This window comes from Pezoporus wallicus, unplaced genomic scaffold, assembly GCF_028554395.1.
Source record: "Pezoporus wallicus isolate ANWC-B61680 ecotype Strahan unplaced genomic scaffold, APGP_CSIRO_Pwel_v1 contig_3815, whole genome shotgun sequence".
In the NCBI taxonomy this organism is placed as follows: Eukaryota; Metazoa; Chordata; class Aves; order Psittaciformes; family Psittacidae; genus Pezoporus; species Pezoporus wallicus.
Window position 1 is genome coordinate 1,282,928 of NW_026637911.1, and position 13,310 is coordinate 1,296,237.

The 13,310-nt window shown below is 35.8% G+C and overlaps 1 protein-coding gene across 1 annotated transcript in view; it reads left to right on the forward strand.

The window, feature by feature from the left end:
• The window catches only part of ANGPT1 (angiopoietin 1), a 156,833-nt gene that overhangs the window by 79,917 nt on the left and 63,606 nt on the right, over positions 1 to 13,310 (forward strand). The window contains exon 4 of the mRNA XM_057408208.1: positions 648 to 880. Within this exon, the coding sequence (XP_057264191.1) occupies positions 648 to 880 (233 nt within the window). The remainder of the gene's footprint in view (positions 1 to 647; positions 881 to 13,310) is intronic.

Genomic DNA, 13,310 nt, shown 5'->3' on the forward strand with positions numbered 1-13,310 from the left:
GGAGAATATGTATGTGGACTCAAGGGAAAGAAGTGAAACCTATCTTAAAAGGCAAGCTTCTGATTTATCTTTTGTGGAAACAGTACTATATTTCATGTGAAACAGATACCACTAATCTGGTACATAATTCTTTTCCTAACATTACAGACCACATCAAATGGTATTGTTATTGTGGGTTCCATATCTCTTGATGTTACTCCATAGCTCCTAATGCTTACCTTCCATCTAGTGGCAAGGCCCTTCACAAAATCTTCCTTAGTTTACACTTTATTTCTATCTCTTATCATATCAGTCTACCCGTACTACCGATGATGTCCCCTTCAATGCCTTTCTCTTCTCTTTCTTTTGCCTACCATAGACTTTTTTGCCTGAAGTTGTACATACAGATGTGTTATTGGCCCTATGCTCATGTACTTGGATGGGTGTAACAACTGGACATGGAACCTGAGAGATCAGTTACATTTGGCTACTTGACAGAGAAAATCTAAGTTAGCCCACTAATTCAGTGGTCTGAATTAGTAGATGTGACATTTTTAGAATAAATGATGTATTTACTGAAGTCTATGGTGAAAAATAAAATAGTTTTGTTTTCTCAATAAAAATATTGTCATGAAATAATATCTACTAATTGTTTTATTTCATTTTAGTTTACTTGAGCACAGAATTTTAGAAATGGAAGAAAAACATAGAGAGGAACTGGACACTTTGAAGGAAGAAAAAGAGAACCTACAGAGCTTGGTCACACGACAAAGCCACATAATCCAGGAACTAGAGAAGCAGTTAAACAAGGCAACAAGCAATAATAGTGTCCTTCAGAAACAACAGCTTGAACTGATGGATACAGTTCACACTTTGATCACTCTTTGTTCTAAGGAAGGAGGTAAGAAAGAAGCTTTATAAATATTAGAAGTTCTGGCAAATTTCCTCTAGAGTAAGTCCTGAATTTTTGAAAAAGCAAAACTTAATGAGCTTATTCTAAGAAAGAGAAGGACAATTTAACTGAGAACAAAATAGCTGATGAGAACCCACAAATCAAATAAGGTTTGAACAATGCTAAGGCTGACCCTTGTACTAACAGCAGTATTTCATTTATTTTTTTAATTTAATATCACTGAGTTGTTAAAACTTGACCATAGTTGATGTAGGCCATAATTGTATTGACTTCACGTTAGCAATACTGATTTGTTGCTCTGACCATCTCCTTTTGCTAGGGGTAATCCAACCAACCTTGGATGTTTATAGATGCCTATATCTAATTTACTCTAGACTTCCTTTACCATCAATGGAGAGAACAGGGTACTAAACAAAGGAAAGTAATGCAGAACTTTATACCTATGTATAAAGGTTATGATGCTGATGAACATGAATGTAGGCACTTATGGAGCTGGAGACATTCAAAAGATTGATTTCTTCTCCTGAATGAGATTTTATTTATAATAAGGGATCATCTTTCTTCCTTCTGCCTTGCTGGGCTTTTTTTTTTCTGGGTGCATTAAGGACATTAAAACACAAAAAATAGAAATAACACCCTTGGAAAAAGAGATTGACAAAAACTCTAGTGCAATTCTCAAGTCTGCCTTTTTTTAATAAGCAGTTTTCTTACAGAGACTAAGGTAAGATAGCAATTTTCAAATGCTAAAGACAATGTAGAATGTCTCTGGAAATAAATTCCTTTCATCAGAACTGGTCAAGGGAAATGGATGAACAGAGACTACTGTAAAGGATGAAAATGGGACACTGGAAAGAACAAATTAGTAACCACAGAAAACAAGACAAAATCATACAGAAGAGAGGAAAGAAGAAACGTAAGGGAGAATATAAGAGAAAAGGCATATACTAAAAATAGCAGCTAAAAGGGGATTAACAGCTGTGCCTGGTATAGCAAGCAGAGGGTTAAGAATACTGGGGGAAAGAAAGTTAAGGAAATAAATTAATATCCATCTGGGTGGGAGAAAGCCATCAAAACCCTTCTGATAAAGGAACCTAGAGAGAAACTAGAGATGTGTGAGCTGTGCTAGTCATTCAGTGAATGTGGAAGCATGGATGAAAGAGGTGTATGCAAGGTTAAGTACCAGCAGTGCGAAGAGACCAGCATATTTGCTCATTGCAATTCTAGAGCTCTAAGTGCCATAAATTATCTAAAAAATGAAAAGGAAAAAAACAAACCCAAACAAAGCCCTCAAAAAACAGCCCTGTCCCCCCAGTCAAAACCTCATCACCTGCATCATTATTGAATACTCTGTTTAAAAGGCAGAAGACATATTAGGTCATTCAAACTATTTACCTCAAGGCAGTGTGGGTTTGCTCTCTACTATATATTCCCATGCAACTTGTGTGGCTTAAATCTAAACTGCTCCAGTGTTGAGGATTATATCTCTTTCTTTGGAACTGTTGCAAGATTGAGCCTGTGTTGATAGAACGCTTCTTTTTAAAAAACCTTTTTCCTCCCCCATGTTCATTCTAAACGTTCCCTTCTGCTTATTCTGTTATATAGTTGCCCAGCATTTTGAATTAAATAACATCCTTCATAGTAGGCTGTTCTCATATCAATAGAGAAACATTGTGATGCAATGCAAATCCTTTATTATGTTTTACAGTCTTCTGGCAAAGAAACCTGGCAAAGCTGTGTTCAGAGTGTTCTAATAGAGCTCAGGAGTACTTTAAAATTAATATCGAAATGAAAGATATATTATTCTCATACAGGGATATACTGCAAGTTCTTTTTAAGGTTAGGAAGATTTTCTGACAGTTTTGAATTTGACTCAAAGAAAAAAAAACCCAAACAAACCAACATTTTTCCTAAACTTTATATCCTCAGCTGCTTCTTATAAAAACTTTGGGTGAGGATACAGAAGTAGATGTTTCCAATTGGGCTCCTGGGTATAAATTCAGGTACCTGGAAACCAGAATTTTACTTCTAAGGAGCTGTGGACGCAAGAGAAGATGCTAGACGCAGTCAAATGCTTAATTATAATTTTAATGGTCTAACTAAACCTCTTTAATTTGGACTCCATTACCTTTTGTATATTATCGTGTTCAGAATTTTCCTTGGATATCTTTTATTTGAAGAGAAATAATTGCAGATATGTTTCCACTTACTGTCTGTGAAAAAGGAGCCAGGAAGCTTAAATTAAAATGATAATATTATGCTGGAGCAAAAGATGACTCTATATGAAAAGCATTTGGTTGTACCAAAAATTAATCAGCTTCAGTTTGTGCAAAAATATGCTGATGATGTAAAAGTATGCATGCTGGGAAGTACCTTGGAGCTACTCTAAATTTGCACAAAAACATCAATTTTAGATAGTCTTACACAAGTCTTTATGTGTGAACTAATGTTCCAAACATAAAATATGCTGTGAGAACTGGTATTTATTGGGAGATAGAGAATAACAAAATGTGATACATAAATCAGTGACACCCCTTCTGCCTCATACATATATCATAAAGAATATAGCAGAAATAGAAATGGTCCAGAAAAGAATAAGATAATGGAAATAACTAGAGACCTTGAACGATTTCTGTATGAGGAGAGAAAGCCGTAACATACAGAACTATTAGATGGGAAAGAAGGTATGTGGGATGCTACCATGGAAGAATGCAAACTAATAGCAGGGAGAAAAGGAGCAGTCTAAAATAGAGTTATATTTTCTGTTGATAAAAAATAGTATTTGGTTGCTAGATATCACTGGATGTGATAAAGATTTTTGAATTCTTAGAAAGCTAAAGAGCTAGCAAAGGATAGGTCCCCTAGAAACATCAGGATTTTAATTAGGGCCACTTATCTTTGAAAAGAAGCATAATCTAAGCAGGGCATCAAGTCTAGAAAACCAGATTGTCAATGGTGAGTAAATTCCTAAGGGTAAACACAAGAGTTGAGAGGAATTGCAAAGTACATCTAAATCCCATGGTATTTTGAGAATGGCTTTAAGAACCTTTGTTGTATTTTTCAACCATAAATTGAAAATTTATTCCTACAACATAATTTTCATGCTCAGGGTGGGGACCTTATAACAGTCTTCCAATACCTGAAGAGGGACTGCAAGAAATCTGGGGAGGAGCTTTTTACAAGGGCATGCAGTGACCGAACAAGGGGGAATGGTTTTAAGCTTACAGAGGGGAGATTTGAATTAGGCATTAGGAAAGAATACTTCACTATAAGGGTGCTGAAGCACTGGCACATCTTGCCCAGAAAAGTTGTGGCTGCCCCATGTCTGGCAGTGTTCAAGGCCAGGTTGAATGCAGTGTTGAGAACCTGGTCTAGTGGAAGGTGTCCCTGCCCATGGCAGGGGGGTTAGAACTGGATGATCTTTAAGGTCTTTTCCAACCCAACCCATTCTATGATTCTGTGATATATTGAAAATTATTACCTATATCAAAAAAATCTAAAAAAACCTCCCCAAGAGAAGTAAAGCGACAGGAAAATTATGTTGCTTAAGTCATAGAACTCAGGATTTTCCAATTAGTGAAGCAGAAATGACTGTTTTTTTAAACTATTTTTTATAAAATGGTAATAACACAGCTACACAACTTCATTTTATACCAACCTGGTTGTAACTATTGCTTTTTGATTACAAAACATGAGATAAATTTCATCCAGTAATGTCATAATTGCATCAGAAAATTTATTTTCACATTAATTTAGATAATTTGGGAAGCATTCAGAAGTTTGCCTGCTAGCAGCCTGTGAATAGCACAGCTGAACATGCAGAAGCACAGGACTAAACAGAAACTGCTTTTTAGTTTTACACTCTGAGGAGCTCCCAACACTGGATAACAACCCTAAGAATTTTTTTTCAGTACTTCTACCATGGCTAGGCAAACTTCAAGAGAATTTCTGAAGGATATAAAGGCAAATAAAGAAGAAAGAAGAAAAGTAGAAGCCATACAAAGGATAATTCTTTCAAGTATAGGCAGACATAAATATAAAATCCAGATCCCATTTTCAGTGTCAGTTTTGGTGCAGACCAGCACTGGTATGGGGACCACCTGTAAAACTTGGAATTGTTTGTCAGTTTGGTTTCCAAAATACCACCCACTTCTGTCCCAGCATGAGTGATTCTAGGATTTCAGTTGCACGTAATCCTTAAAATAGACACTCTAATTGGTCAGAAAACCTACAGAGAGTCCAATATATACACGACACCATGGGGACTCACATGTCTCCATTTTGGCCTGTGTCTATGGCTTAATAGATTTGTCACAGTGTCTTTGTACTTTTTAGGCAGAAGCAACAATCTTGGCAGTGGTTGCCAATAAATTTCTACTATGTAATTTTTAAAAGGCAGCACTTTCAGACACTAGTTTCCCAAATGAAATGATTGTTCAGTACGGTGAAGATCTAAAGTAGCTTCTTAAAGATTAAGTAAACTCCAAATTCAAATGTATGGAAACACCTGAAAGTTTTACTTTCCCCAGCAAAAGATGGAAAATAGAAACATTGAGGTGAAGGCTTAATTAACCACCAAAGAAATATTCCAAGACTAAAAGTCCTTCCCCTGTAGCATGTAAGAGTTGGATACCAATCACATTAGTCTTTGCAAAGGTCAGCAAAGATTTTGTGATTATTGTTTTATTTAAACTATTCATTCCTCATACTACTTTGTGTATCGTTTTTCTGAGGATGGATAAGACATTTTAGCACAGTACTGTCACTGTCAAACAATAAATCTGTAACACAGTAAATAGTTTAGTGACAGACTTTTTAAGTTTATGCATCAGCAAAATTACTTATGAAAAGGATAAGTAGAGCTAAGTAGAAAGTTTCACAAACGTTACTAAAACCCCCCAAACCACCCAAGCAACCAAAAATAAAAGCCAACCCAAAACAAAACAAACAAAAAACGCCAAAACAACTCAACCCCCAAGTGCTACGAATTACATTAAGCAGTAGATAATATTATAATCAAAAAGTCTATGCAAGTTCAAGCCGAGTAATTTATAAATTGTATCAGTTTAATGGGAAACTATGTTTCAAGCCCGATGTCACAAAATGTGCCCATTGAGAGGTCACATATATTTTCAAATAGATTGTCTTTTTATTACAGTATAAGACAGTATATCTAGAGTGTACGCTGCTTTGAGTTTAACTTACATAACTTAGGATAGCTGCTCAAGTGCTCCTACCCACAGGACAGGGGGATGTAAAAATTCATCAGGAAAGTATATTTAACCATAAACTTTGCTTTTCCTTTAATTTATGTTGTCTGTTAGACTGCATAATAATATACCTTGTTAAAATGTTTGCGCTAAACATATACTTCAGAAGACTAATGGAACAGTAGAGAAAGTTTTGTCATTAATGTCTGGTTTTGTGACCTCTTAGTAGGAGAGAAATGAAGCATTAGCTTCCTCTTGAATGCTGACAACAAGCTAAGCTTAATTCTCGAAATAATACACATGTATGCCAGGAATTTACTTTCCCAGAAGCACCTATTGAGTTAATGAAATAAATAACATGGTTAGTGGGTCTGGTACTTCTAAAAAGGCACAAATCTCCTGGTTTATGGATCGTTTTCATATTTTAGAAAATTATGCAGGAAAAAAAAAATATGTCCAAAAAATTTGAGTGGAATTTGTGTTTTTAAAAGGCACAGCAGTTAATGTATTCAAAACATTGAACAGTAAGTAGTAGGCTACTCTGCCTTTTTAGACCACAGTTATTATGATGTAAAAATTTGTGCTGAAGATCATAAGAATAGAATGAGAACTTCAAAGAAATGACCTGAAGGTTACAGGCACAGAGGAAACTCCATTGACATAAGCAGAATTACCCCAGTAGTGATCCTGACCTACTTCATTAGAAGGACTTCAAAGACACCTTACATAATATGAGCTAGTATTTAAAAAAAAATAAAAAAATCCCAGTGGGGATCCAAGGATAGAACAAGAAATTCTGGTGTTCTGAAAGATAATTTTAAATCTTGCTGTTTGGACTGTGTTCAGCAAGAGAAATTTTATATATTATATTGATTCAACCATATATTGGAATACTATAATGAGTATATTTAAATCTAAGAATTTTCAGTGTAGAAGAATGAGGTTGTGTGATACAGCTCTTGGTCATTTTTCTTCCATGCACAGAAAGAATAGCATTGCTACTCATCTGAGATATATATTGAGATAACAGCATGTTTTGTCTGGTATCATTTCCTAACAATATCTTTTCATTCTTAAAGAACTTGTGACTGCTTTGTACCTCATCCTTGACATTGCTAAGGTTTTTTCAACATGATGAGACATAACTAGTTTGGGAGGAACCTATAGTCTGGCATATCAGTCACTTGATTATTTTTCTTCTGAAGCATAGAAGAAAAAAATTACATTTTTGCTAGATGTATAGAAGTTTCTGACCAACTTTGTCTGCAAGCTGTAGGTTGCAGGCAGATCAAGACTGTGCTCGAGGCATGGTTATAAGAAAAGAATGCTTGAATGAAGTGACAGACATTTTATTCTGTCATGAAGTCCTACTTTGACCCCCAGAGATATCAAAGCAAATAGCTTCAACTAAGCTTTAAAATATGTGTGTTCAAGGATACAGAAAACATCCATTTGCTCAGTTTCTACTTTTTCCTGCTTTAGAGATTTTATGAGCAAGCTGTTTCACTTTTTTAGGATAACAATAACAGAAAAACCCTCAGTTTAAAAAAAGCTGAGAAGATCATTGTCAGAAAATGTCCACCCACAATTCGCAAAGCTCACTATTATAAAGATACATTTCATATTATAGTCTGCCTTTATTTATATTTTGAAAGTTGGGGAAAAGTATAATTTTGTATTTAGTGTCATGGAAGAGAAGAGGGGTCCCTTTATCTTTACTGTAGCTGGATGTGATAGAGCACATGGACCCACTGAGTGGAAAGTGAGTGCTGCAGGGCTTCAGTCAGATGCCAGGTTCTCTTTGTACAGTTGTGTAGAAGTTCAGTTAAACATCCACATCAGCACCAACTTTATTTTTTCTTGTTTTTATCTTTCCAAGTGCTATAAATTTCCTGTTTCCCTTGGGGTCTTTCTGTATTGACATGCATCTTCAGGGATGCTCAGAAAGCTCAAGTAAGATATTTTGGTGGTCAGCCTCAGCTGACCCCCCTAACACAGTGTAGATGTAAAGTGCTGGTCTGGACTTTATTTAGCATCAACAAAGGCACTTTAGTAAAGTGTGTTATCTTAGTATGAGGTGAATTGAATCTGCAAATACTTTTTTTCTCTATATTATCTGTTAAAGGGGGATATTAGTTACTAGATATAAGTGATATGCTATGTTTTACTAGTATCTACATTGAGACAGATTAATTCTATATTCTTGTGTGTCTTTTTAACTAACTAACTACAAGCACTAATTTCAAATCATCATGATTTTAAGATAAAGATATTTTCATACCTTGCTCAGGTAAGGATGCCTTAATTTGCAAGTTATGCTGTGTAATAAAATGACACAAAGTGTATTAGGTAGGATCAAGCCAGGCTGTGGTTTAATAGAGACTCTGTACTGAAATAAATCAATCTGAATGTGCAGCATCTGAAATTTATGTCACTGGAAAAATATTTAAATTCTTCAAAACGGAATTGGGGATTCCCATATTTTATCCCTATTAACTTGCTGATAGTCACAACAGGAGGTCAATATTTGTTAGTGATGAAAAATTAGTATCTTAAGTGCATATATTTACATTTAAATTCTTGATTGTTAATATCAAAATCAATTACCTACCCTCATTCCTACAACACATGTCAGTGCCAAATTCCTCCTCATTCTGCTTTGTGAAAATGGTATTATTCAGTCCCACGGAAGATATTCAGGGAATATCAGCATATATATACCAACTAAACACTGTCGGTGTCACCCAAATGACTTGTTAGCGAAAAATTTCTTTGTATGCATGCCATTCTTCAGCTGGAAACACTAAATGGACATTAGGGTGCCTGTGTGGAAAAATATAAATAAATTAAAGAAATATGGGCACTACAAATATTAAACAAAACCAGTGGCTTAATCTTTCTTGTAGCATTTTGTGAAAGACTTCTTTAGTTCTCATCTCACTGAATGGCTGGTTACTCACAAAATTGCTATCCCAAGCAGAAACTCTTAAGGAACTATATTGCAGCTGGATAATTAAGTATCTTTACCTCTTTGTAAATGGGCCATAAGGCATTCTATTTCAGCTCACTAATGAGGACCATTTTATGGTATTCCTAAGTGATGTCTTTCAAATGCACAGTGAATCGAAGTATTATTGCTGTTACCAGTCACTAAGGCTGGATTTACTGTGAAAAAACCTTAATAACTGTTGCTAATTTATTGGGTAGTAAATAATTATGCCCTGGAGAGGATGAAAGCTCACTATGTTAACGTTTTCCAAGACCAAGTCAATTCCTGCAGCACTACAGGAGGGAAATTCTGCTTTAAATGATTTATTTAATAAGTAGTTGAGCAGCTTGAGTGTTTTTGCTGTGCAATTGTTTGCCTTTCTTACTTCAGACTCTTAGAGGGTGTGTGGGAAGGAAGAGTAATATTCTGTTAGCTGCTAAAACATTTTTCAATGTTGATGTGAGGCATTTAATTTATGTGAGGCTACACATATTCTTCTTCCCCCCCACCTTAAAAATATGTATCTGAAGTTCCATATGTAATGAGCCTTGGTTTTCCTAACAAATCTGAGACTGGGCTAGCTCCTAGCCTGATAGAATTGTCGTAGCCTTAGTAACTGCAGTTCAGCGTGGCCAGGCAGTTGTGCTGGATTGCACATCCCTTTGGGCCTCTCATGTGCACTCAGTGGTATGCACATAGCCATGAATGGCAGGAGGTTGCTGGCAAAGGGGCCATTTTTGCTTTTGCTCCTTGGAAACAAAATCCTTGCACATCTCCATCCAGTCTAGTGATTGTGGGGTCACAGGATGAACCTGATCACTGAGCTGCTTCAGTGGAGTAATAAACCTGTATAACAAACAAAGAAACAAACAACAAGAAGGCAACAAAGAAAGCAAACAAAACCTTCAAGCGTTCCTCCTCCCCTTCCCCTCCCCACATTACTCCTCCCCTCCCTGGACCCAAAACACCTCTTTTAATAACGAATTCGTTCTCTGGCTATGAGGCAGTCTACAACCAGCGGAAATGGGAAGAGTTTAGAATTGGATACTAAGTGCATGTAAATCTACTAAAAAGTTCCTAATGTTTTACCAATAATAAGTAACTGCAGTATTTTTTAATTTTATATATCTCAATGGATTATAATATTCTGACTCTTTTTCACATTGCTATATTGTGTGATGGCAGTAGCTTTAATAATCCAGAAATACATTTTTGGAGAGGAAAAACATATAGTATGTATTATGTACCTGAACAAACTAAAATCCAGAAAATGCACTTTTCAAGTCCTTTTTGACAGGGACACAAATGTCACGGCTATCACTTAGATTTGTAGGCAGCACTGTGGTTATCTAGAGACCATATTTGACTTGAAGTCAGCCTCCAGGTTTGTACTATTCCCTGTGGTTTGTATAACATTTGCAGCACAACTGTGTTGTTACACGGATGTCTTGTTGCACAGACTACTTGGATGTCGCCGACAGTTATTAGGTTGCAGTTTAATGTTTGCTCTCAGGTGGAGGTTGGTATATGCAAGACTAGGCCACTGAAACAACAGATCATACCTCTGGCCATAAGTCAGCAAAAACTGAGTGGCTGTAACTCTGCGTATTTTTCCTCCTCAAAGCAAAAATAATCTTCACCCTTTCTCTGTCAGATCTGTTTGTGGTTCCTGCTGGTAAGACTGGGAATACATATGCATGTGTAGGCCATATTCCAGGCCTCCTCACTGGGAATATTTGACTGACATCCTTTTGATAACATTAGCAAACTGTTCCTGGCTTGATTCTTTGTGAGCCAGGCACTATTTGCCATTATAACTGAACTGTGATGGTGCACAGAAGCTGCACCCAAATGGCTGAGAAAGAGGTCAGAGTTACAGGGTCTCCTGTAGAAATGTAGGATTCCTCACAATGCGTCTGGAACCCTGACAAGATCAAGGCAAAATTTATATGCAGTCTGGATGTAAAGAGAATGCCATTTGGTGGTCCTTGAATGACCTGTCCTGGAATGCTACAGCTGGAGGTAAAACCCATCAATTTACAACCTCCTCCTTTCTGATTTTTTTTAGAAGTTTCTCATCTGGGGACAGAAATTTTCACTTCAGATGCTTTTGATAGAGCAGCTAAAATTTAGGTCAATTTTGTTTGCCAATATGGAGGGAAACATTTCCTTTCTGGCTTCAAAAGCATGAAGATATTTTTGAAGTGTCTTTTGGTATGTATAGTGATTATTAAGAAAAGATTTTAATTTTTTAATTTTAAAATTATTATATAAGAAAATCAGAATAATGCAAATAAAACATTAAAACAATGAAAATATAATCATTCACTGAGACACTACAGAAATCTCTGCATATCTGTCCAAATAAGTCACTATCAGGGAAACAAAAAACTCAACAGCTGCCTTTTATTTCCTGGCAATATCGCTGAAGGACGTAAGACTCTCTTGATTAACTCAGCCTAAACCGATTTCACAAACATGACAGTTCACATATTAAATAATTTAGTAAATATGAATGTGATTTTATTGATTCAGTCAACATAATGAACTGCAGTTTAACATTCTTTCCTGCTTACAAACTGCCTTATTCATTTACCCAATATCTGATGGGGACTTGAAAAACAATGAAATAACCACTTCATTTTCTCAAAAGTAATTAGAAAGTCTCAATTTAAAAATCAAGTATATTATTTCTTAAGTATTTTTTTTCCTAGTAGACGTGAGATTAGATAATTTTCATACAGCTAGGAAAAAAAAATTGATATTGTATGTTTTAAATTTCATATTACCAGGAGGAGAACTGTAGATTACTAAATACTTCAGAAGCTATTTATTCTTGGTAGCCAGTTTGTATTTCTTTAGACCCAGGCAGAAAAGCAGATATCCTTCATCTGTGATAGGCCTTAGGAAATAGTAAATTAATTTACTATCGACTTATTTTCATAACTGATAGCAGAAAAATAGTCTCAGCATACACAGAGGTACACACAACTAACACTTAAGGGATTTCCCTGGCTATTGTTTTGGGAAAAAGCCCTACATCTCTGAACCCTCTCACTTGCAAGTGTCAGTAACGTTTTCTAAGAAATCTGAAGAGACTACAGCCTCAGATACCCACACTGGCTTTGTACTGAAGGTTAATGCCCTGTTAGTATGAGTAGCAGAACACTTGGGCAGACTCATACAGGACATCAAGGTAAAGAAAGAGCTGAAAGACTGATAATTGAAATAAATAATTCATAAAGGAGGGAAACACAAGTAGCATAGCCCAAGGAGAAAGTTATTGGGCTAAAAATTAACTGGAAAACTTTTGGAAGTTCAGTGAAAGAAGAACTTAATTTTTCTTGTTAATTCTCCTGTTAAGAAAAGCAGGATTTTCCACATAGACATCATTGCTTCAAAGGAGCATGACTTCACCACCAGTTTATTCATCCAGAAAAGGCAATCAAAAATCCCTTCAGGGGTCCAAATTTTGGCTGAGCATGAGGTTTAAAAAATGCTAATATTATTTTTCTTAACATAGACTTATCCTTTTCTTCAGGTACATAAAACTTTGGCATAAGCGTTTTTGAAAACAGCATAACATTAGAAATCTGTGTAAAGTCAGTTAAGATCTTGAAGCTGAACAAAGAAACATAATGGAACATATTTTGTTTTAGAACTATGTTTTTGAGCCTTGTTCTTTTTCTTTTTATTGTATTTACACACCTACCATATGTGAGCCAGTGCATCATTCAGGAACTTCACTTAATGTATAAAGGATTCAAGGTCTATGAAATGTTACAGAAAAACAGTCTGGAGCTGTAGTAGGTAGAAGTGGTTTGGAAATTGTATGGAATATTAAGTTATGAAAACAACAGGAAACCTTAGAAAAAACATAGTTTGCCCTAAAAGAACCAGTAACATTCCTGAGTATTAATTTTCTGATAACTTTGGATTGTTCTTGCAAATTACAGTCTGATGTATTAAGAAAAACTAAACTTTGTGCTGGTTATGCTTAATATACCATGCTGCAATCTGGAATTCTGTAACAGTTCAGCAATCTGTAATTCTGTAATAGTTCAGCTCCTTCACAAGGAGCTGAGCTTTTCTTCCAGCTGGGAGCACCAGCTCCTGAGAGAGGGCGAGGCACCCAGGGAAACCATAGTCTGGCTGCAGTGGTTCACTGAATAAAACCCACTGCTATAAAAGAAGGGTGTCGGGTTGCTTAATCTGTAGGAAA